General features: G+C 51.8%; 2 protein-coding genes and 1 pseudogene across 6 annotated transcripts; all 3 read left to right on the top strand.

Moving 5' to 3' along the window:
- Positions 1–1011: 1011 nt before the first annotated feature.
- On the top strand, positions 1012–15625 carry LOC133626555 (carcinoembryonic antigen-related cell adhesion molecule 6-like). Of its 5 annotated transcripts, none has more exons than XM_062006381.1 (6): positions 1012–1155; positions 1867–2196; positions 2305–2574; positions 2693–2813; positions 4154–4205; positions 4950–6569. In XM_062006381.1, exons 1-6 carry the CDS (start codon positions 1071–1073, stop codon positions 5163–5165), a joined length of 1074 nt encoding a protein of 357 aa, XP_061862365.1. In that variant the 5' UTR covers positions 1012–1070; the 3' UTR covers positions 5166–6569. The 5 variants fall into 5 exon arrangements, with proteins under 5 accessions (XP_061862365.1, XP_061862369.1, XP_061862368.1 ...); XM_062006385.1 differs by having other exon boundaries at positions 2754–2813; positions 4950–5037; XM_062006384.1 differs by lacking the exon at positions 4950–6569 and adding an exon at positions 4855–4938 and having other exon boundaries at positions 2754–2813.
- Positions 15626–18383: 2758 nt separating this feature from the next.
- On the top strand, positions 18384–19486 carry LOC104558605 (olfactory receptor 10A2-like; annotated as a pseudogene).
- A 2009-nt stretch (positions 19487–21495) lies between these two features.
- On the top strand, positions 21496–23936 carry LOC104558604 (olfactory receptor 6E1-like). Its single transcript, XM_062006835.1, is given in 1 exon segment — positions 21496–23936. A coding segment is annotated over 1 exon segment (756 nt). The 5' UTR covers positions 21496–22492; the 3' UTR covers positions 23249–23936.
- The last annotated feature ends 809 nt before the right edge of the window (positions 23937–24745 follow it).

Genomic DNA, 24745 nt, shown 5'->3' with positions numbered 1-24745 from the left:
TGCTCAGCAGGCAGCCTGGATTCTGTGAGGTGGGAAAAGGAGCTGGAGATCTCAACTGCTTTCACCCTCCTGCTGCCCTGGGGCTGGGTTCTGGGCCAGGCTGCCCCAAACCTTTGTTTATTTTCCCTGGGACTGGCTCGTTTTTAGCTTCCAAGCTGCAAGATCTCCACAACCAGAGCTCGCAGAGGTTGTGCACTGAGCAGCATTGCCCTCTCTGCCTCGCTTTGTGGCTGGCAGGTGGCACCTCTTAAAGCACCCAAAGCAAGACAGGGACATTCAGGGGTGTCCCGGCAGCATCCCACTGGCGATGAGCCCTCAGGGGCTCCAACTTCCCCTGGGCGGTATCTCCTGGCGCTGCCGTTCCCCAGTGCCTCCCCGTCACCTGCATTGGGGATTTTGCACTGCGGCACACAGAGTGGGAACAGAGTGGGGATGGAGCCATTGCTCCTGTGTGGAGTGGGAAGGACAGGAGAAGGGAGGAAGAGAGGGAGAGGAGAGGTGGGAGAGGGAGAGGGAGAGGAGAGGGGAGAGAAGAAGGAGAGAAGGAGAAGAGGAAGAGGAAGAGGAAGAGGGAAAAAGGAGGAGAGATGAAGAGAGAGAAGGAGAGGAGGAGAGGGAGAGGGAAGGAAGAAAGGAGAAGGCAGGGAGAGGAAGAGGAGAGGGAAAGGAGAGGAAGAAGAAGAGAAGAGGGAAAGCAAGAGGAGGGGGACAGAAGAGGAAGATGAGAAGAAGAGGAGAGGAAATGAGGAGGAGGAGGTGAGGAAGCGGGGTCTGGGATCCGGCAGTCGAGCCCATGTCATATACAGACATACAGAGACACAGACAGACACCCCTCCCCACGCTGCTGCTGCGGAAAGGTCAACGCGCTGAGCGACAGCGGCAAACGCCGGGGCGGGGCGGGGAGGAGGGAGGCAGCCGCCATTCCCATCCCATCCCATCCCATCCCATCCCATCCCATCCCATCCCATCCCATCCCATCCCATCCCATCCCCGCCCCCGCCCTGCCCCGCCCCGGCGCTGGGACCGTCCCGGGGCCTCGTGGCGGAGCCGCCTCCGCTCCGGCCCCGCAGATGGGGCCCGACCTTCTCTTCTTCCTCCTCCTCCTCCTCCTCCTCGCCTGCCCCGGCTCCTCAGCAGCCGGGCCGGGGGTCACAGGCGAGTTTGTGCGTGGCGGGTGTGAGGTGGGCGGGCGGTACCCGGAGCCCCCTCCCGGGGCCGCATCCCGCGTGGGTGCGGAGCGCCGCTGCGAGGGGCCCGTGGGCGCTGCGCGGCGCGTTTTGCGGGGTTTGGCGGATGTGGGGAGCGCTGGGAGTTGCGGGTGGGGGAATCCCGCGCCCCCCCCGGCCCGGCGCTGCGGAGCGTTGCTCCTGGCTGCTGTGTAAGAGGCGAAGGCAAGTCCCAGCCTCGGATCCTCCTTCGCCCCCGACTTCTTCCCAGCCAAAAGCTTTCCGAGGAAGTTTGGGAAGCGACTTTTGGGCTTTCCTGTCTTTCGGCGCGTTTTCTTGGCGGCGATCCTAGGGGAACGCGCCGGTGAGGGCTCCGGCCCGCCGAGCCCCGGCAGAGAAAGGGCTCGGGCACGGCAGGCGGGTGAGGGCAGCGGCTGCCAGCCCTGCCCGGGGCCGAGCCGCCGCGGCCGCGCACGCACGGGCTGCCCGTGGAGGCAGAGAGCAGCGCTTCGGGGGAAAAAGACCTGGAGGGAACTTGTAGCAGCCGCCGGGACCTTCCGTCGCTGCTTAAAGCCACAAGTCGTTCAGCCCCCGGCAGCGGTGTTGGCGAGTGGTGCAGCCCCAGGAGGGTCCCGCAGCCCCTCGCCCGGGCCGGTGCAGCCGTGTCGGCTGCCGGGGTAACGGCTCGTTCCGTCCCCAGCCCGGACGCTCTCCCCCTGCTACGCCGCTGACCTCAGGCCGGCAGCCGGGAGCCTCGTCTCAGCCGTGGGCTGCACGGTGCTGCTGACAACACCGGGGCTGAAGGCCACCAAAGCTGCCATCTGGGAGTACAAGAGCGGCCCGTGGGAAGGAGCCATCGTCAGCTATGCCTTCGATGGACCTGCCAACACGTCTCAGCTCTTTGAGAACCGCACGAGGTTCAACGAGACGGACCTGTCGCTGCAGCTGGTGCTGCAGGAGGGAGATGACGGGCTCTACCGCTTCAGGTCTGAGGCAGAGGCCACGGGCTGGCTCCAGCTCCACGTTATTGGTGAGTGATGGGACAGCAAAGGCTCAACTGCAGCCAGGGAGATCCAGTGGCTGTGGGGAAGGTGCTGCAAGGCCAGGTCAGGAGTCAGACTCTGAAAATCTCTCCCAGAACCTCTGTCTGAGCCGGAAATCGTGGGTAACTCATCAGTGAAGGAAGGAGGAACCACTAAACTGGTGTGCAACGTGCTAGAAGGGAAGGCAGACCTGTACTGGTGGAAGAAAAACGGGGAGCTGCTGCTGGGAAGTGACCACATCCAGTTTGTTGCCAACAGCACCCTGTGCATTGTTAAAGCATCGATGAATGACAGCGGCTACTACGAGTGCGTGGTCCGCAACCAAGTCAGCCAGAATGAAACCTCCTTCCTGCTCCACGTCCAGAGTAAGTGATTTCTTCCCACTGCCCAAGAAAAGAATCAGAGCCCCAGAAAAGGTGGAAACCTCTCACCTTGTGCCTCCGTGTCCCCACACTGAGCGTAATGGTGGGTTTTTGCTGGCAGGGTGTGAGCAGGAGGTTACTTTCAGTGTGGCTGCAAAGGCCCTGCATCTTCTCCTTTGCAGACTCTGCAAACGTGGTGCTGCCTGTGATCCTGGTGTGTGTCATCGTGGGCTCACTCGCTGGTGAGTGCTGGGGCTGGGGCTTTGGTCTGGCTGCTGGGGGCTACGGTGAGAAGGGATGGAGTGAGAGGCTCAGTGCTGCCTGCTGGAGCACATCCTTACTGGGACCTGGGTTTCCCATCCAGGCATCCCCTGGGCAGGGGCTGGGGATTTGGCAGTGCTGTTGTTTCAAGTAGGGTGTCCCCAGGCTGTCCAGCATGGCCAGAGCCAAGCAGCGGAGCTGGGGCAGGGGCTGGAGCAGAAGGGTGCTGGGGGAGAGGCTGAGGGAATGGGGGTGTTGAGCCTGGAGAAGAGGAGTCTGAGGGGAGACAGGAGCACTCTCTGACACTCCCTGACAGGAGGCTGCAGGGAGCTCTGCTCCAAACTAACTTGTGACAGGACAAGAGGAAAATGGCTCAGGTTGCCCCAGAGGAGGGTGAGATTGGAGCTGAGGCAGAACTGTTTCCCTGAGAGGGGTGTCAGCCCCTGTGCCAGGCTGCCCAGGGAGCTGGGGGAGTGCCCAGCCCTGGAGGGATCCCAAAGCCACGGAGCTGAGGTGCTGAGGCTGTAGGTCAGTGCTGGGCTGGGCAGGGTGAGGCCAGGGCTGGGACTGCAGCAGCTTCAAGAGCTTTTCAACACAAAATGATTCCGTGATTCAATTTAAGGAGGTGATGTTCTCTGCCCTTGCCTTGCCTCACCTTCCTGCTCCCAGATATGGGAGGGAAGGTTGCCATGAAAACAACTCCTGCGTGTCCAGAGAAGGGATGAGGCTGTCCTTTCCTGGGGAAGGTTGCACAACCCTTCTGGGGGAGGAACCCTGAGCCTCCCCTGCCACGGTTTTCTGCCTACAGAAGGGAAACGTGCTTCCTCACTCAGTGGTCCTTCTTCTCCTCCCTTTTTGGACTTGGAAAGCAGTTTTTGTGCCCCTGGCAGAGCGGGATGTGGATTCTCAGCTTGCCAATTGTGAACTTGGAAGGGGGAAATAGAAAGAAACACCCATGTCCCGACCTGAAAAGTGGATCTGGCAGTTTCAAATGGAAGTAGGAGCTTCTCCCTTGGTGATAGCTAATCTTTTGCTATTGCATAAAGCTTTCAGCTTTTTCCTGTGAAAGCCTCCAGGCACTGGGTGGGGATGGAACAGCTCATTGCTGTGCCCCTGTTCCCCTTGGACCCACCACATGTGATCAGAGCTGCTTGCCAGCCCTGCCTCCCAGCCCTCATCTGGGCTAGGGTGAGTGGGACCTGTGGGACCCCAAAGCCCAGTGTTGTCCAGGGAGTGCTGCCAGGAGGTCCTGCTCTGAGATTTCCCTGCTGAGCAGCATCTCCAGGGCACTGGATGGAGATGGTGGCTGCTTTGTCCCCAGGTCTCTTCGTCTGGTGCAAGAGGAGGGAGCGCCCATGTCGCAGTGGCTGCAGGTGAGATGCCTTCAGCCCCTCTCTGAGGTGACCGTGCTCCTCTCTGGGGTGACCCTGCTCCTCTCTGGGGTGACCCTGCTGCTCTTTGGGGTGACCCTGCTCCTCTGGCCATGCCTACAGCCAGAAAGTATTGGTAGCTGGAACTGGGGCTCAGGTCCTTTGCCCAGCCTCTGCTTGCAGATGTAAGAGACAGCTGAGGGGTTGTTTTTCCCATTCTGAACGCTCAAAGGATTTGCTGTCCCCTCTCTTTAGTCCACACTGGGATTTGCTCTGTAAATGTGCTCTGTTCCTCCACCCAGAGCCTGATACTGCTGATATCCAGCAAAGGAACCTCAGGGTTCCTCCTCCCTTTGCTCTGTCACCTCTTCGCCTGCCGTGACTGCCTTTTAATTCCCTTTACACAAGGTCCTGGCCCAGTTCCCCTGTTGCACAAGCAGTGGGAAGCTCCTGAGTGTTTGGGTGAGAGCAGAGTCTTGCCCTGAGGGGAGACAGCTCCTCCACAGGCTCTGGTTTCCAGGTTGGACAGCCCACACTGCAGCAGCCCCTGTGCTGGAGCAGGCATGGAGGATGTGCAGAGCCCCTCTCAAACCTGCTCCTTAATGCTTTGGGGTTGGGTTGTTTTTTTGTTCTTTTTTTAAATTCTCCACAGGGCCCCAGAGGTTTCTGGGCAGTGAGTGAGTCCTGAAATCCGCTGGGAGCTTTCGCACTCCGTGTGACCTGCCCTCCCCTCCCCTCCCCTCTCAGGTAGAGAGCTCTCCTGGCTGTGCCCACACTGCTGTCCCCATGAGGGGTGGATGCTGCCCGAAGAGCACCAGACCCTCTGATGCTTCCAACCTCTTCTGGGCTCACCCTCGAGTTGCTCAAGCTGCTGAAGCCCACAAATACCTGTCAAACACTGTCTTGGACTGTTTCTGTGTTATCCTGCTCTTCCCCAGGGCCCTTGGCAGATCCCTGGGGTAGAGGTGGGCATGGCTGTGCCCAGGGATGTCTGCTGCTGTGCCCCAGCTCTCTGTACCTCCCCTGGCTTCCTCCAGAGTCGCTGTGTGATAAGTGCTTGTGGATGGTCCCTGTGGTCCTGGGGCTGCTGGGCAGTGCTGTCCCTCGTGTGCTGCTGTGCCTGGGGCTTGCCAAGGTGGCTCAGGTGCCAAGACTGTGGGCTTTCAACTCGGTTTGGCCCTGGGAAGGAGGAAGAAGGGCAGGATTTTGCTGTTGTGTGCACTCTGGAGTCCAGGTGGTGAGTGGGGCTGGCAGAAGGCAGCAGGGGATGGAGGAGCAGCAAAGGAGTTTATCTCAGAGAGTGAACCCCAAAGCAACCCCAAACCTCAGGCTGCAGTGGGATTTGTGGGGGTGTCCCTCCCTCTTCCAAGCATGAGCCAACATGAGTTTGTCTTTCCTGTTTGCAGCTCAGGAGGGCTCAGTCTGCTCTGACATGGCAGTGCTGCTTCCAGCCCCTGCTCCTCCTGCCCTCTCTTCCCTGTGCTGCTTCTGCAAAGCTCTGCTGGGCTTTGCTTGGGAAGGGCTCTTTGCCTTGTTCTTAGAGCAGAAATGACTTAGCCTGGAGGCACAACTGGGATCGGCACCCTGGAGAAAGCTGGATGCTCTCCCAGGAGTGCTGGACCTCAGTGACTGTCGGGCTGGGGCGTTTGCTGATGGGGACAATACCTTGTCTGAGCTGGTCCCCAGCACCTCTGCAGGGGTAGGCCATTTAGGTTTAGCTACTGGGTGGTCATTTCTCTCCTTGCTGGTGGCTTGGGGACCTCTCCTTGCTCAGTGAATACAGAGCAGGTGGGGGAGGATGTGTCAGTTGCCAGGGTCATGCCTTGTAGCTCTGCTCTTGCAGCAAAGGAGAGGAGCAGTGGGTTTCCTCCTCCTCAGAGTTATCCCATCTCTGTGGAGCACAGAAGTGGCTCCAGGAGAGGCTCATATCCTTTCCCTAAGCAGTGGCTGTGCTACATCCTTCCAGGGTGAGCCAAGCGGCTCGTGGCTTGGCCATCCTGGCCACTCACTACCTGCTCTGCTTTGCTCTGCGACTGCTCCCTGCAGCCCAGCCCTGTCCTGGGAGGTCACTTGGCTGTTGAGGGGCTGCCCCAGCGCAGGAGATTGTGTTGCAGTTCAGGCCCTGAAGGGAGCTGAGCACTTTGGGTTTGGACCTCAGCCTGGTTTTAAGCTGCAGTATGAGTTGCTGAGCTCCCTGTTGCACTTGCAGGTGTAAAACAAATGCAGCCACGTGTTTTACAAGAAAAAAACCTCCACAGCCCCACTTTTCTACACTTTCTGTGTACACTGTAAATCATTCTGGAGACATTGTGGGGGGTTTTTAAAGTATCTGTTGCTACTAATAAAAGCGTATGCTTTTTGGATGCATTCTGTTGATGTTGTCAGGATCTTCAGGGGTGGGAAGTAACCCCTCAGGGATATCTGAGGCCTGTGGTAGTGCAGGGACCTGGCTTTGGGCTGCAGTGGTGGGTTCTGGCTGGTGGTGGCCCTAGGAGGTGCTGGATCTGCCCCAGTGTCCATCTCTGTGGGAAGAACAGCAACGCTCGGGTAGTTATTTGTTATCTCTGGGGGTCCTGTGTCCCCATGCCCTCCCTACTTGAGCAGCCTGGCACCTCTTTGGGACTGAACTGGGTTTAAAACCAACTGACAACCTGTCCCTGAAGCTGGGTGAGGACATTTTTATCCTGTGTCAGTTCCCTGAGTCACTGGGACGTGGCAAGCAGCTGTCCTGGCACAGCAGATAGTCACAGAGGCAGTGGCACTTGTGAAAAGGTGCTACCCAAGAGAGACAGGATTGGAGCTGGAGGTCACACCCTGGGTGCTTTTTATGGGAGGTTTCAGCTTCCAGGTTAGTCTGAGGGCCTTAGAATGCAGGTTTAGTTGTGTTTGTAATCAGCAAAGGCTCCTTTAGGCTGTAGGAAGTGCCTTTGCATGATGTAACAGCTTAATCTGCTGGGGAAAAACAGCCTTTGGGAAAGACAGAAAGTATTTGTGGAGTTTAAATGTGCCCTGAGGAAAGAGGACCCTATGTGTGTGTACACTGGAATGCTCCAGATGTGCTGGGATATATCCAGCCACCTCCTCTGCATCTTTTTGCTTATGCCTTTGCTTACAAATCTATAAAGGGTGGGTGTGAGGAGGCTGGAGCCAGGCTGTGCTCAGGGATGGCCAGTGACAGGACAAGGGGCAACAAGCTGGAACTGAAGAGGTTGCAAAGAGACACAAGGACAAAGTTTTTCCCTGTTGAGGTGAGGGAGCACTGGCAGGGGCTGCCCAGATGGGCTGTGGAGGCTCCTTCTCTGGAGACATTCCAACCCAGCTGGATGAGTTCCTGTGTGCCCTGTTCTAGGTGGTGCTGCCCTGGCAGGGGCGTTGCACTGGGTGAGCTTTCCAGGTCCCTTCCATCCCTCCAGCCTCTGTGTGTGAGTCTATGTGTGTTTGATTTGTGCCCTCCCCCATCCCTGGAAGCTTTGGCAGCTTAGTGCCCCTTAGTGTCCTGGTTTAGACCCCTCAGGGGACAAAAGACCATGTACTGCAGAGGCTGATGATTGCCAAAGGGCAGGGAGAGCTTAATTCTGCTTAAGGTCCAGGACAAAACAGACCAGGCTACTTGGCCTGGGGAAGGAACAGAAAACAATTTAATGCAACACCAGCTAAAGCACAATCATAAACCCCAAAACATAACAAACATAAAAAACCACGCAGTGGTACAGTGATGAAGAGTCCAACCAGCCCTTTAAGACCACCTTCTCCCTTCTCCCCACCCTCCCCTCTTCCCAGGCTCAGAGCCCTGATCCCGGTGTTTTTACCTCCTCCCCCCCTAACAGCCAGGGGATAGGGAGTGGGGGTTCCAGTCAGTCCATTCCTGCTGGCTTCTGCCCTCTGCCTCTCCTCAGGGCAGGTGGCTCCACACCAGTGCTCCCTGCACGTCCGTGGGGTCCCTCACACACACACAGCCCTGCCCGGCCGGGCTCGCTCACACGGAGCTGCTGCTGGCTCTCAGCCCTGCCGTGGCCCTGCAGGGCTCGCAGGGGCACAGCTGCCTTCTCACCACGGCTTGCAGAGGGGTCTCTGCTCTGGTGCTCCTCCTTCCTTCCTCCTTCTCCGACTGTGGGGTCCGTGTGGTCGCCTCCATCTCGTATCACTCTCACACCTGCCAGCACTTCACATTCCCGTCCCTAAATAGTGCTGGCAGAGGCGCCAGATTGGCCCAGCCGGGCTGGAGCTGGGTGTGAACCCAGGAGCCGGGGGAGAGTCCGAAAACTCTTGACTGGGTCTGCACTGTAACCCCCTCCCCCTGGTACCAAGCAAAAACAACTCCTTGCTAAACCATGACACCAGCAAAGCTGCCAGCACAAGAGACTCTGAAGCCCAACCCTTTTGCTGCAGTGGGGTAGCCCAAATCTGCCTGTCCAAGCAGCAGAAGCCTTTTGGTGTGCACAAGTTTGCCAAGGAAACAAATTCCCCCAGAGAGAGCAAGGACATGTTTGGAATTACCACAGAACGAATGGATGCCAAGCTGCTGTGGAGACTGTCACCCCTAAAGGAGCAAGCAGCCGTATCTGTGTGTCTGAATGTCAGAGGTATGTATAGCTGTGATTAATTGCTTCTGTGAAGATCTGTCTATACACATTCACTCAGATGTTACCAGTATAGTGCTCAGCAGCCCCTTTCCAGGAGTGAGGTCAGGCAACGATGGACAGTCTCCCTGCTTGAATGGTCCATGTCAGGGAACACGAGGTCAGGAGAGAAATTAGTGCAGGGAAAGGCTCCATTTTGGGTAGAAAACAAGTCATTTTTATACTACAGTGACAGGAGGGGGCGTAGGACACCACTGCTTGAAGTACATGTTTCTGTTTCCCCCGGAACAGCCCACAGCTAATGTTAAGTTTCTGTTTTCTCAGCCCAGTTTTTGCTTTCCCAGGCTGGTTCTCTCTTCCTGCAGCTGAAGCAGCCAATATCTTCTGCAAATTCCCACTTCCCCAGGCTGTTTGCCACCTCTTTTGGCCACTTTTCCCCTTTCCAGATGGTTCGTGGTTGGTTTTTGTTTAGCACAAGATCACAGAAGGGTGGGGGTTGGATGACCTGGATCATTTGCTGCCTGAGCAAGCCACACAGGGAGTCACATGAAATGTGTTTATTAGAGCAGCTGTAACACAAGGAAGAAAAAACCACCACAGGCTGTTTTGGAGAAGAGAGGGCTGAGGGGGGACCTTATTAATGCTGAGAAATACCCAAACGGAGGGTGTGGAGAGGAATGGGCCAGTCTTTGGTGGCCAGAGACAGGACAAGGGGTACTGTACATAAACTGGAACACAGAAAGTTCTACTGGAACATGAGGAGCAAGTCCTTTGGTGCTGACGTGAGGGAGCCCTGGCCCAGGCTGCCCAGGGAAGGTGTGGAGGCTCCTTCTCAGGAGGTTCCCAACCCCACCTGGACACAGTCCCGTGCCTCCTGATTGAGGGGAACCTGCAGGGGGTTGGGCTGGAGCAGCTCTGCAGGGCCCTTCCAACCCCATCATTTGGGTGTTCTGGGATGCTGGGAAGTGTTGCAGAAGGCAGTACCACATGTGGATGGTGAGAACAAAGCCCTCACCCAGGCAGAGCTCTGCTGAGAGCAAACTGAGGTCAGCTAAAGCTTCAGGAGCAGAAGCAGGGGAGGGCAATGTGGTCCCTGTGGCTTTTATACTGGCCCAAATATCACAAAGCTGAGCATCACTCTACTCATCTGCAGTTGTCTCTGCTAGTTAATGGCAGCAAAACACCTTCTGGTTGAGACACTTGGATCAAATTCCTCCAGACGCTCCAGAGCATCAGCTCTTTCCCTTGATTGACATGTCCATGTTATTTTTGGTGGGTTTTTTTGTTTGTTTTTGATGTTTGTGTGACAGCTGGGTGAGGATGGGAAACCTCCATCTCAGAGCCAGGTCTCACAGAAAAGCTGCTGCTGCTGCTTGGACATTACCAGGATTAAGCAAAAGTGATGCCTCCTGTGTTTTATGAGGGCAGAGAGGGGAGTGGGAGGGAGTGTTACTGTCACCTGGAGCTATTTCTTGAAGACCAAGGTGATAATATTTTAGCAAGATTTTTGCCCAAAGCAAAAGGGTAGAGGCAGAGCCTTTGGATGCTTGTGGCTGGCAGCAGCTTCAGGGCTCTTCAGGGCTCTTTCCCGGTTGCCTCTGGCGTGTGACTTGTTACTTCTTGCTTCAGGGTTTATGTTGTTTCCACCACCTGCTGAAAACACAGGGCCTGTGTCATTTGGTGGCACAAAAGGGACAGGGAGCTCTTCAGTAGTGCTGTGGAGCATGCCCTAGCATAATAGCATGCTGCTGGTGGGGGGTGGGCTGTCTCAGCTCAGGATAAACCCCTCCCAGAACATGGTGCTGTTGCATCTCTCTTAAATTCCCCAGTCTCTCAAACTGGGATGGAGCAGAGGCAATAAATTCTCCTCCTGTCACCATGTTCCCCTCCAAAGGCAGGAAGAAGGCTGCAGCATCAACCCCAGCACCCCCAAAATGCAGGGGTGCAGCATCAGCCCTCGTGCCCACATTGAGCCCACAGCTCAGCTGCAGCAGGAGTTAGGGGAGGGTGTTCCCTGACCCTGAAATCCTTGTGGCGTCTCTGAAAGAAGGAGAAAAGTGAGGCTGGGGCAAGTTTGGCCTGGCCTGGCAGGGAAGGAGGGAGGTTTCTCTGAGAGAGAGGCAGAAGAGGGAGAAAGTGAAACAGTGATGGGAAGGTGTGTGCATGTGGTGTTGATGTTGTGAGGAAAGGCCCTGTGGTTTTCCTGTGCCTTCCTTTAGATGTTTGAGGGGAGATGTAGTAGAAGAGTACGTTGTTTACTCAAGTCAGACTGCAGCAGCCCTGAGAACTGGCATACTCAGGACACTGAGATGCTTCTCTGGGCAGCTGAGCATGTCCCTGCAGTGTTGACACAGGCAGCTGAAACGGCAGCACTTGAGGCATCATCCACTGCACTCCCAAAGCCCCTCAGGATGTGGCAGTGGCCCCACAGGTCCAAGGTGTGCTATGGCAGACTGTGTGTGCCGCTCCTTGGGATGGGGACAAAGCCCACATTGCTGTGCAGGAAGGCACTTCCTTGGGATTAGGAATGAAATCTTCACAACTAGTCATTATGGATTAAATGTTCTTCATTAAATAGAATCACAGAATCATTTGGGTTGAAAAAGCCCTTGAAGCTGCTGGAGTCTGAGCTCTCCCCTCACCCTGCCCAGCCCACCACTAACCCATGGCCCTAAATAACACTAAGGATTTGTAATGGTGAGGAAGTAGTTAACAGCACAGAGTTACCAAGGTGGCTGTGACTTGTGAGCTGTGCTTGGTGTCCTGGTTTCTCACCACTGTCTTCCTGTGATCTGGGAATAAAGGAAAGGCCAAGAGGCTCCTGGGTTTCCAAGCCCACAGCCCACACTGCTTGGGGTGGGAGGAAAGCTGGCTGCAGAGAGCAATGGGGAGGGCAGCCCTTAACTAGGCACAGCCCCTCTGGTCCCAAAGCCAGGACAGCTCTGTTTTTGCAGGGGGAAAGGAAGAGGGCAGCATGGAGAGTGGGTTCTGCCTTTGCCACCCACCTGGCCTGCAAGCCCTGGCACATCCAACCTGCCTCTCCTTGGCTGGATGGACTCAGTGTAATATTTCTCATATTTCAGCCTTTGAAATGCTCTGTGGCCTCTGGGGAAAGCATAACAGTCTGCATTCAGCCCTCTGCTTGAGGGCATCCTCTCCTCAAAATGCTATTGTCCCTTCCTCAGCAGTTTTTGGCATGGCCAGCCAGGTCCCGAGCCTGGGCCACTGCCTACAACTGCCAGCTGTGGCAATCCAGCCTCCACATGCTGAGACCACAGAAACCAGGAACTTCAAGAGCTGAAGATCACAATAGACAGGTGGAAAGCACCTCCTTGAGCTCTTCTCTCCCATCCCAGAGACTGAGGGATGGAAAATGAACCACCTGAGCTCGCTCTGCAAGCCCCACTTCACAGTCATGACTGCTCAGCTACAATCCTGAAACACCAGATGTTCCCAGACCTACTTCTGCCCATTGGTCAGGTAGTTTTCTCCTCCCAAAGCTTACCATAGGTGAAGTTATTCTGACCAGGGTTTGGCTATTGCTAGGAAAGACCAGGGTAGGATGTTTTGGAGGAAAAACTTGCCACCCTTAAGCATCTGTGGGCAAAGCAGAGGCAGAGGCTGGTGCCTACTGTGGCTCTCAAAGGATGGACACTTGGGATAGACACAAGTCCTCAGCTGACTTGCACAGTCCCATTCTCTAGAAGAAAAGTCTGGCTTCTATCTAACTGAAAGCACTTTTGTTCACCCCTGCTGCCAGGGGAAGGGGTGAGAGCTGAGCCCCAGGGGATGCTCAGGAGCTGCACAGTTTGTTACTGGTCCTGGAGAACTGTGGGGCTGCTTACAGCACAGGGGAAGGAAAAGGAGCAGGAGCGTGAGGAGCATTGCTAGGGCAGCCCAGGCACAGCTGGTGCTCACATCCATGGCCTCTGAGCAGCCTTGCTCTGCCAAGGGAAAGGGAGCAGCTGCTGCTCTGTCCAACACCCTGCACTCTGAGCATCCAGGCACTGGGAAACTCACCCAGGGGATCTCTCTGTGATGTTTCTGACTGTGGGTAAGAGCTCTGACCTCTCTGCTCTGCGAAGCTGCCACGGTGCTGGCACCTACAAGAAGGTTCCTCGTAGGACCAGCCATGCAAAGCCACCAAAGGACTCCCTGGGTGAAGCCGAGTCTGCCCTCCAGATATCCCACAGCTCCCCAGAAGAAAGAAGAACAAAGGCATGAGGGGTGCAGAGCTGGGAGTTACTGTGGAGTTGTTGGGTGTTGTGGAGCAACAGGGTGCTGAACAACGAGTTGACCATCAGTGTGGTGGGGGCTGTAGAGTGCTGGATGACACATGCCCTGGGAGAGGGAAACACTGCTGATGGATGTGAGGAAAACAAGTAAGGAGTGGAGGGGTGAGCATGTGGAGGAGCTGGGCTCTGGTGAGAGGCTGAGCAATGTCTCTGTTGGTGTGCCAAGCCTCTGCTCCCTCCTGGGGGTGAGAAAGCTGAGGGATTTACTCCTCAGGCCTTCCTCACCTGAGGTGTAGATGACAAACAGCAACGTACACAGTTTGAGTTTGAAGTGGCTGAGAGCTGCTGGTCTCCCGAGCACAGCTGCTGCTGCCTGGGCAGTTCCTATCACTGCAGTGAAGAACAGCCCAAACAAGATGAAGGCAGCAGAAAGACCCATAGGAGCAGAACCACAGAATCATTTTGGTTGTTAAAGCACTTGAAGCTCCTGGAGTCCATCCCCAGCCCAGCACTGACCCACGGCCCTCAGTACCTCAGCTCCACGGCTTTGGGATCCCTCCAGGGCTGGGCACTGCCCCAGCTCCCTGGGCAGCCTGGCACAGGGGCTGACACCCCTCTCAGGGAAACAGTTCTGCCTCAGCTCCAACCTCAGCCTCCCCTGGGGCAACTTGATCCACTTTCCTCTTATTCTACCACTCCTTATCTGGGAGCAGAGACCCAACCCCAGCTCACTGCAGCCTCCTGTCAGGAAACTGCAGAGAGTTCTCCAGTCTCCCCTCAGCCTCTTCTTCTCCAGGTTAAAGCAAACCAGAAGGTGAGATGTAAAATGATGATGGCAGTGGTCTGAGAAGGAGGAAAGGAAAGTTGGCTTGTGGTGACCTGCACCCAGCTACTGCATCTGGGAGTGCAGGAGCCATCACCCTGTGTGACTGCAGCCAAGAAGGGTCCCCATGGCCGGGGGATGGATGTGGATACGGGACAGGCTCGGTGCTGCTGGCAGGGGACTGTCTGCTACAGCTGAGGACAGTTTTTATTCTGGAAGTTGGTAGCAAGTAATAGTTATTCTAAATATAAGCATATCTAGCTCCCTTCCTTCCACTGAGGATGGGGAGAAGACCCACATGTTTTGGGTTTCTTTGGGCTCGTTTGCCTTAACTGCTCAGCATGGAGCTGATGAGCACCCATGGCATGGCACGTAGAGGAGAACGGGCTACAGAGCAGTTTTAGGATAGCTGAGCTATTTGTTCATTGCCCATGGTCCCTTCAGTGGTTTCTGAACTGCTTTGTAAGTGTTGAGAAGTCCTTTAGAAGGGGTGGTGGAGCCTGAAGAGTGCAAAGGGACAAACACAGCCCTTTGGTTTCCAAAGAGCAGAGAAAGAGGAGCCTGCAGGCCTCAGAGCAATGAGCTCCAAATTAAATACCTCTACATCAAAGATGTTAAGGACCTGCAGGGGAAGGAAAGCAATCAATGCCAAATGAGAGTAAATGAATCCTACCTTTTTCCTGCATCCAGATGATGGTGACAGCAAGCAGGAGTTCTGACAGAGCAGGAGTTCTGTCCACAGAATGCAGGGGAGTCTCTGCTCCAGCACACCTCCTCCTCTCTTTCATCACTGACCTTGGAGCCCACATGGTTCTTTCTCTCACTGTTCCTGCTCCTTGCACCACCACCAGCCAGAAGGAAAAGAAGAAAAAGAAGGAAGAAACAGGAAGAAGAATGGAGGAAGAAACCTCCTCTTCTGGCTTCTTCTTAAAAAGTGATTGTGGAGGCATCTCATTGGCTCAGCCCCAGCAGTGGGTCTGGCTCAGAGCTGGGGACAGTTGCAAACAACTTACAGGAGCCATCTTTACAGCCCCTTCCCCCTCACCAGAAAAGGCTGTCACGTCAAACCATGACAGGGAGAAATATCTAAAGGGGGTTATAATAAAGGGGAAGCCAAACTTTTCAGGCGAGAGGTGATGGACACACATTAAAAAGGAAGTTCAGACCAAATACAGGATAACATTGTCTTGCTGTGGGAGTGAGCAAATCTCTGGTTGCCCAGAGACACTGTAGAGTCTTCATCCTTACCAGCATTCAAAAGCCATCTGGCCACAGTCCTGAGCAACCATGCACCCTCAGATACCTGGCTTTGCGTGCTAGATTAAATCAGACACTTGGATTTTTGTTTTTAACCTTAATGGTATTACAGACAGGCCAGAGACTCTGCTGACAAGGGCTAAGCAAACATGAAGTCAATTCAAATTCATTGCTGTCAGGGCAACGAACTATAGGACATAAGTCTTGGAGATAGATAAACATGGCCCATGCTCCTACAGGTTCCTCTGTCTCCCCAGTGCTTGTGGGAGCTAGAAATTCCTGTGGGTTCTGTGTGTTTCATTTCCTTACCTTTGTGCTTGCTGTTCCTCAGTAGTTGTCATCTACCTTGACTTCAGCAAGGCTTTGGACACTGTCTCCTACAACATCCTCATCAGAAAGCTCAGGCAGTGTGACTTGGATGAGAGGGCAGTGAGGTGGATGGAGAGCTGCTGAATGACAGAGCCCAGAGGGTGCTGATCAGTGGCACAGAGTTGAGTTGGAGGCCTGTGGCCAGTGGAGTTCCACAGGGATGGGTTCTGGGGCCAGTCTGGTTCAACATCTTCATCAAGCACCTGGATGAGGGGACAGAGGGACCCTCAGTGAGTTCCCTGCTGGCACCAAAGTGGGAGCACTGGCTGATTCCCCAGAGGCTGTGCTGCCATTCAGTGGGATCTCGACCGACTGGAGAGTTGGGCACAGAGGAACCTGCTGAGGTTCAACAAGGACAAGGGCAGAGTCCTGCAGCTGGGAAGGAACAACCCCCTGCACCAGGCCAGGCTGGGGGTGACCTGCTGGAGAGCAGCTCCAGGAGACAGACCTGGGAGTCCTGATTGATAATAAACTGACCATGAGCCAGCAATGTGCCCTCGTGGGCAAGAAGCCAATGGCAGCCTGGGATGCATCAAGAAGAGTGTGGGCAGCAGATCAAGGGAGCTTCTGCTCCCTCTCTACTCTGCCCTGCTGAGGCCTCATCTGGAGTCCTGTGTCCAGTTGTGGGCTCTTCAGTTCCAGAGGGACAGGGAACTTCTGCAGAGAGGCCAGTGCGGGGACAACAAGATGCTCAGGGGACTGGAGCATCCTTCATGTGAGGAAAGGCTGAGGGCCCTGGGGCTGTTCAGTCTGGAGGAGACTGAGGGGGGATCTTATTAACATTTATAAATATCTAAAGGGTGGGTGTCAGGAGGTTGGGACATCCCTTTTTTTATGGTAGCTAGTAACAGGACAAAGGGTGATGGGATAAAGCTGGAACACAAATAGTTCCACTTAAACATAAGAAAAAGCTATTTCCCTGTTCAGGTGAGGGAGCCCTGGCCCAGGCTGCCCAGAGGGGCTGTGGAGGCTCCTTCCTTGAAGGGCTTCAAGACCCGCCTGGACACGTTCCTGTGTGACCTGATCTAGGTGACCCTGCTTCTGCAGGGGGATTGCACTGGATGATCTCTAAAGGTCTCTTCCAACCCCAGCATTCTGTGATTCTATGATTCTATGAAATAGATTCATGAGCCAGACTCAGGGCAGGGAAGGAGGCAACAGCTGCCCTGAGCCTCGTGACAGAGAGAGTGGTCCCCTGGAGATGCTGTCCTACATTCAAAGGGACAGACAGCACAAAGACCTGTGGATTCAGGGGTAGAGAGTCTGTCACTACCCTCCCCAAACCCCAAATCACCTGCTCTGGTGAGCAACAAGTCAAGCGTGGCAGTAGGAAGGGTAAGGTGGGAAGTTTTGGTCACCCACAGAGGTTTAAAGAAAGATAAACTAGTGAGAGAGACTCCTGCAATTATTTATAAAGTTGTTTCTCTACATTAGGGCCTGACTTAAAGAGAAAGGAAAGGAAAAAATGTGCATCTGGCCACCACCATTTCTGTGTTAAAAAAAAAAGGCAGTTGCTGCTTATTACAGGTCCTGCAGAGGAGCAAACCCACTCAAACCAAGAAGCTGTGAAACCTAGGAGAACCAGTTTTGGATTGACTCATCGAAGTGAGAAAGCTCCTGACTGATCTCTCACAAGTTGATACAGTGCCTCTGCTGCTGGGCTGAGCCATTTCAAAGGACCTGCAAGGAAGAGGAGGTGGAAATGGAACCTGCTGAACATCGCTAACACAAGGGACTCTGCTGTCCATGTGCTCTCTGTGCCCACCCTTGCGTGGTCAAAAGGCACAGCAAGACCCTACACATGGCTATGGGTGGGACACTCCTTCCTCTATGTCTCAGGATGGTTTTGGGGCAAAGAGAAGCTGTCTGAGGTCCATGAGGTTGCAGTGCCCAGAGAGCTTTCCCTCAGATTTGCTCAGCACACACACACCCACAGTGTGGCTGAAATCAGACACGCTGGGATGAAACCTGCAGGAATTAAGGCTTAAAGGCGTCAGGTTGAGGCCACGAGGGAGAGATTTGTGGGGAGATTTGGGCAGATGCTCAAGCACTTTTCTGGATGGGGCCTTCCTCCAGAGCTACCATGGAACCAAGGGTGAAATCAGGGGCCAGGAGGTCAACACCTTTATTGGGGTCTAGGACTCAGAACACGGGGCAGTTTCCATGTGCTGCTCTTTTTCCTTCACGACAGTGGGAATTTAAACAGGAAAATTCAATAGAGAATCTACCTGTCCTTGTCTGGGCAAGCAGAGTCATGGGTTTTGTTTAATTAGGAGCAGCTCTAACTGTGAATGGCCAAGTAAAGGGGGTGTTGGGGTTGTGTATCACGGACAAGTTTCAGCCTCAGTGTGACAAGTGCCCAGCATGGCCCCTGGAACATCCCCTCTCACTGTTACAATGGCAGACCTTCCTGTGGGAGGTGTCTCCAGAGGTGTGCATTTTAGCTGGGATGGGCATCCATTTTAGGGATGGGCAGTCATGCAGCCCTGACAGAATGGCTGGGTCACTTTAGCAAATGTCACAGGACAAGATACACTCTGAGTACCTCTGAGTGAGTGTGGTGGTGTACCTGTAGTTATAAGCATGAGGGGGCTGGAAGGGAGATTGGGGATTCTGCATCCAGATGCATAAACACACTTGTGTTTCTGTGTGATTGCATGTGTGTTCCTGTAAGTGCATGTCTGTACCTCTGAGTGAGTGACTGTGTGAGTGGTTTAAATATGGAAAGGCATCTGGGAGTTTGCTTCTGAATATGTTTATGTGTCATGTTGTAGATGAGTATCTAGACCCTCAAACTGAAAAATACTGGTCATTTCTTTCAATCTGTTCAGGTGGCTTAAAAAACTTTTTGAACTACAGTCGGCCCATCTTATGGATCAAACAGCTCAATGTTTTCCTCCAGATGGAGAAAGAGGAAGATCTGAGTTAGGAAAACATCACAAGTGTAACTCACTTCATCAGCTGGGTTTCACTCAGCTTGCAGAAGTCCAGCTCTTACTTTTCGTGATAGTTCTCTTGGTCTTCACAGTCACTATGATTGGAAATATTCTTGTCTTCATTACAGCTGTTGACCCTGCACCTCATACACCTGTGTACTACTTTCTTAAGAATTTGTCTGTGATATCTGCTACAGCTTAGATATTGTGCCAAAAATGCCGATAGATTTTTTGTCAGAAGGGAAGATCTCTTCTTTCATAGCTTGTGCTTTGCAGTTGAACTTGATTGTACTCTTTATCCCGTCTGTTTCCTGTTGGCGAGCACGGCTTATGACCAATATGTAGCAATTTGCCACCCCTTACATTGCACTGTCACAATGACCAAAAAGACATGCAGACAAATGTCAGCAGTAGCTTGGCTCTCCGGGTTCCCTGTTGGGTTCATTCAGCGTGACTTTCTGCAAGTCAAACAAAGTCAATCACTTCTGTGACATTTCACCTGTACTGAAATTGGTGTGCTCAGATACCCACATATTTGAGTTTCTGGTATTCATTACCACTCTGCTTATCATGGTGCTGCCATTTATCCTAATCACCATCTCCTACATCTGTATCATCTATACCATAGTGCAGATGCCCATGCCTGAGAGCAGGTCACGGGTGTTCTCTACATTTGTTGCTCATCTTGTGGTTGTTACTTTCTTTTACTGTAAAGCCTGTTTAATTCATTTATATTCCCAGTCAAGCCTCTCACCAAATAACAAAAAGCTTGTGTCTCTGTCCTACACAGTCATTACACCAGTGCTCATTCCCATCATCTACAGCCTCAGGATCCTACCAGGTCATCAGGCTAAGGAGTTTACTGAGGCAAAAGAGAAAAAGAGAAAGGTTGGGTTTGACTTGAAAACAAATTGTCTTCTCTCCCCCCATACTTCTGGAAAAATATTCTGGTTTTATGGACAACGAAAACAGAGACAACTCTGTACAGTATTAACTCTGGATTGTCACAAAACCGGATTTCATACCAAAGTGTCTTTCCTTTTTAGACCTGTCGAACAAAATGCAATATCCAAACAGCAAGTAGGAGTATGTTTAGCAAGATTTAGAATGCAATTCTTCATTGAGACGAAGGAGTTAACTGTGATGAAGAAAAAAATACAGAATCCCTACAGAGTATTCACCAAAGGCAGCTCTGGTCTCTATAGCCATCTGAAATTCCATTTTGGGAGTAAATTACTGGTTTGTAGGGGAGAAGTTCAAAGTCTTGGTGTATTCATGTGCCTTTTCCTTGTAAGAGGGCAGATTTTTGTTTTCCAAGGGAGTCAAATGACCAGACTGTAGCTACCCATCAGGAAGATGTTGCAGACAAATTTTCTTCTCTGTTGCTCAGAGTAGAGCTATGCTTTGTTATGGTGACATCTAGGCTTAGAGGGGGTTTCGTCAAGATGCATAAATACCTGCCATGGAAGTTGCAAAGAGGACAGAGCCAGGCTTTTGTTGGTGATTGGATCAGAGGCAATGGGCACAAAGAGGATCACAGGAGATTGCCTGATCATAAGAATGTTTTTTCTTCTGGGGGTGACTTGAGCACTGGAACAGGTTTCCAAGAGGGACTGTAGAGTTTTTCTCCTCGAAGATATTCAAAACCCAGCTGGACACGGTCCTGAGCAAAATGTTCTAAGTGATCTGATCGGGGGAGTTGGATCAGATGAGATCCAGAGGTTCCCTCCAACCTCAAGTGTTCTGTTACTCTGATTCGATGAAACAGCTCTTCCCAAAACCTGTCTGTGACAGTGATGTATCCCAGCAGTGTCATCAGCAAATTGCAGTGTCTAATTATTTTAATAAGCTAGAAGACAGATAGGAAATGTAGGAAATATAGGACTAACTAGAAGTATAAAATGTGGAGCTAGAGAAAAAGGGCTCAGCTGATGTATTCCTTGTCAGAAACGGGTCATGTGGAGGACACATAATTTTCAGGATAGGTGGCTGTGCTTCAGTTATTGATGTTCTTCTCTTGGGGATGACCAAAGACAAGAGAGCCATAATCAATGGACAGGTGACCTTTCCAGTTAATGGAGTGATGGTCTAGCACAGGGTTCGTCTCATGCCAAAATAAAGCATGAAAATGATCAGAAGGCACGTACAGTGATTGTGATTTGGAGGCTATGAACGTGCTAATGGGAGTTTGAAGGCTTGAGATAATATTGTACTGGGATGGTTTGCAGACTACTTATGAAATCCTTACTGTTTACTCAACAAGTCACTGTTGTTTCATTGATTTTTTTTTTTGTTCCCTAGAAGTATCTTATTAAGAGAAATTAATGATCAAAACATTTAACTAATATAGTCTATTAAGGTTTTCTCAGGGGATACCATAATCTACATAGTTTTCTGGACAATTCTACTGTTTTATATTGTGTTTCTAAAGCATGTTAAGAGACCTTGCCACCTCACTGCCACCTCACTACCCCCTGGAAGCTGATCTGCATCAGCTCATAACCTACACAAATTTAGAAGGTTGCTGTTGGTACTATAAATTTAGGAAAAATGTGATTAAAAAGTAGAACGCTAAAACATGTATTTGTGTGCAAAGTCAGGAAGTCAGCCTTGAAAACAGTAATTATTCACAAGTGTCAAGGTATGCTTGCAGATCTTGATCTGTGGTACCACAAATAAGACAGAGGAGGGTCTAATAATCTAGGGCCAGTATCATAGAATCATAGAATGGTAGGGATTGGAAGGGATGTTTAGAGATCATCAAGTCCAACCCACCTGCCAAAGCAGGTCCCACCTAGGTCAGGTCACATAGGAACATGTCCAGGCAGGTTTGGGAACCTCCAGAGCAGGAGCCTCCACACCCTCCCTGGACAGCCTGGGCTAGGGCTCCCTCACTGGAATGATTTTTTCTTTAGACACTCAGCTTAAGATCCACACAAATTCTCTCTGGAGGTATTCAGTTTTCCTTTGAAAACACAGCACGTACTGAGGGATATACTCAGACAAATAGCAATGTGCAGTCAGGTGAGAAGAATCACATTCAAGGCTTCCATGGGTTCACTGTCTCATTTGGAGTCTGCCCTCACAGGTACTATAATGTGTGGGCTCTGTAGTTTGGAACAGGTACTAGTACCTAGATTCTGTATGGTATTAATCAAAATGCAAATTTTTGGAGCAAATATGAAAAGGTAAGAGAATAAAAGGTGGGTGTGAGGAGGATGGAGCCAGGCTACTCTCAGTGATGGCCAATGATAGGATAAGGGCAACAGGGACAAGCTGGAACGGAAGAGGTTCCAAAGAGACACAAGGACAAAGTTGTTCCCTGTTGAGGTGAGGCAGCACTGGCAGAGGCTGCCCAGATGGGCTGTGGAGGCTCCTTCTCTGGAGACATTCCAAACCCAGCTGGTTGACTTCCTGTGTGCCCTGCTCTAGGTGGTGCTGCTCTGGCATGGGGATTGCACTAGATGATCTTCTGAGGTCCCTTCCAGTCCTTGAGATTCTGTGATTCTGTGATCTTACATCCCTTCAGAAGCGGGGGCCTACAGCTGTGAAACATAGGATGAATTTCTAGCCAAGGCATAGCCCATTGCACAGATTCTATCTGTGGAGGAATTCCCACACATTATGGTGTGGAGGGCTCTTACCAGATTTCCTTAAGAAATAAAAGATTCTACTTGTGATTTCTACTCATCAGCAAAAGTACCTCCACATGAGAACATGCTACTTCACTTTAGCATGAGGACAAGAGAGCTGCCTAAAGGCTACTTCATTATCACTTGTGAGCTGTTTGTACTGTGTCTGAGTGATATGTGCAGTGCAGGCAGGTGTCTACTCATGTCAACTTTTATGTAGGTCACTCTTGCTGACAATAGTCTTCCAGTTAAGACCACCACATGTACCATCAGATTAGGCTTTCATTTCTGCTTCTTGGAACATCTTTAACATCCTTTCTTTTACCCATGTGTCAGCTTTCAGAGATGAATCAGACAACAATGGAGTTGGGACTTACTGGCAATCACTTTTTGGAGATCAATCTGTTTGCCATTCTCTTTGTGACCTTCCTCCTGACCCTCCTTGGAGGTGGTGCTCCATGGTGATGGCATCCACCATCACACTGCTGGACCAAGGGCTCCACATCCCCATGTATTTCTTTCTCAGGAATTTTCCTCTTGGGGAAATCTGCTTCACTTCTACCTTCATGTCAAGGACACTCCTCACAGAAGCAAGATCAATTTCCCTCTCTGGATGTTTCCTTCAGTTGTCCCTGTTCTTCATCCCGAGTATCTGCACTTATTTCCACGTGGCTCTCATGTCCTTTGACCACTATGTGGTTGTCTGCCACCCTTTGCATTACACTGCCCTCATGAGCAACAGGCTTTGTCTCCAGCTGGTGCTGGGCTGCTGGATGGTGAGTTTCCTCTTGATGTTCTCACCACTCACAATTATACTCTATTTGCTATTCTGTGGGCCCAATGCCATCAACCACTTATCCTGTGATACAGCTTCTCTGCTGCAGCTGTCCCGCACAGACACAGGCCTCATTGAGAACATAGCACTAGTGACAAGTGTTCTGGTATTACCTGACATCTTATCAGTAACTGCCTTTTCCTGTGCCTACATCATCCACACAGTCACACATATTTGGTCTTCAGCAAGCAGGAAAAAAGCCTTTTCCACGTGTTCTGCTCGTCTCACTGTGGTTGCTGTTCTGTACAGCAGCTCCATCTTCAGGTACCTCTGATGAAGCCAGCGGGGTGGGAGGGATTTTGATAAAGTTATGTCTTTCCTCTACTGTGTGATTGCTCAGCTGTGCAACCCTTGCATCTACAGTCTGATGACATTTTGAAATGCAGAGCCACAAAGCAGCAACTGCACGTGAATGGCTTCTCAGCAGAGTTCCCAAAACCCTGGTGGTCAAAGGTGGGGAGGAAAGGTGATATATGGAAGTGGATTAGGTAGAATTCAGGTTGCCTAAGTGTATAAAGGCAAAATGATGCCTATTTCTCTGCTCTGGCTACATGCAATATCTCTTTGACTTAATCATTTGGAAGTAGCCACTTTCGATCCATCTGAAACAATGTGTGGTGAAATTCAAGCCAGGGAATGTAGGCGTGTTAACATTTGCACACAGAAAATTCCTGTCATGGTGCCTGTCATTTAATTGACAGAGGGGTACATGGAAGCGAGTGATGGATTCCTCCCTGATTTCTGCAAGCAAATGTTTTGGATGGAAGTTCAGGCCCCACTAAACTGTTTCCCTATGCAAAGATAATTTTAATGTGTTTATTAACAAACTTTCAGGACCCTGTGTGCACTAATAGCCCATTATGGCCCTCACCAGCCTCACCTGGGACCTCCATCCACCCCTTTGAACATGAGTGCAGGACTCCCAGGCCTGGGACATTCAGTCTCTTCCTGGCCTATGTTGTAGCAGTTGCAGTATCCATTTCAATCACAAGCTCATGTCCTAAAGTCCATAAAGAAAACCTTTCATTGTTATTAAGTTCTTCCAATAAACTTTTTTCTGTCCCATGTCTGTGCCAGTAGAAGGGAGCTCAGGGGTTTTCACAATGGCCTGGGTGTGGTTTGGATCTCCTTCTGTTGTTCCATACATCATCATCCCCTGACTATGCTTTTCTACTCAGCTGCTTGGGAAGCAAACTTTATTCCTCTTTTCTTCTTGTAGGGGCTGACCAGAGTGAAAGGCTTATCAAAAGGGAGTATTTTCATCTTTAGGCATTTCCACAACACAAAATTATATTACTGTAACAGGAGAAAAACCTAAGCAAGAACTTTGGCACTGAGAGCAGTATTTATATTGTCCAGCTAACATTTGAGCTCCTACTCTTTTTCAGAATTGGCCTCAACCTTGAGAAAGAGCTCTTTAGTTCTGACCACTCATCCCATGGTTGTACTATATGGAGGATTCCCCTGAGATTCATTCGGACTTCAGTATATGGGTACAGAAACAATGGCATCTGGGTAAGCCATATAAAATAAAGTCTTACCTGGCTGTCCAGGGTCCTTCCAAAGGCAACATAATACTATGGGTGATTTATTCCATCCTTAGGCAGGTGGAGATTTCTTAGTCCTCTGACTTCTGGGTCTCTAACATCCACCTTCAATTACTAAAATGTGATGGTGGAAGTTCCAGCTGGGACTCAAATATATCTGTCTCAGGACTGTTGTTTGTCACATATTGTTGCCGCTGCCGGCAACATGACCAGGCCGCCCGCACGGATCACTCAGCCCACCCCGCTGAGGGGACAAGGATCACCACACACTCAGCATGGATGATACTTTATTCCAACCCCTTGTTTACACCATGTGCTTATATCTGCTA

The sequence above is a fragment of the Colius striatus genome, chromosome 13 (genome assembly GCF_028858725.1).
Source record: "Colius striatus isolate bColStr4 chromosome 13, bColStr4.1.hap1, whole genome shotgun sequence".
In the NCBI taxonomy this organism is placed as follows: domain Eukaryota; kingdom Metazoa; phylum Chordata; class Aves; order Coliiformes; family Coliidae; genus Colius; species Colius striatus.
This window is presented reverse-complemented; position numbering and strand designations above follow the sequence as displayed.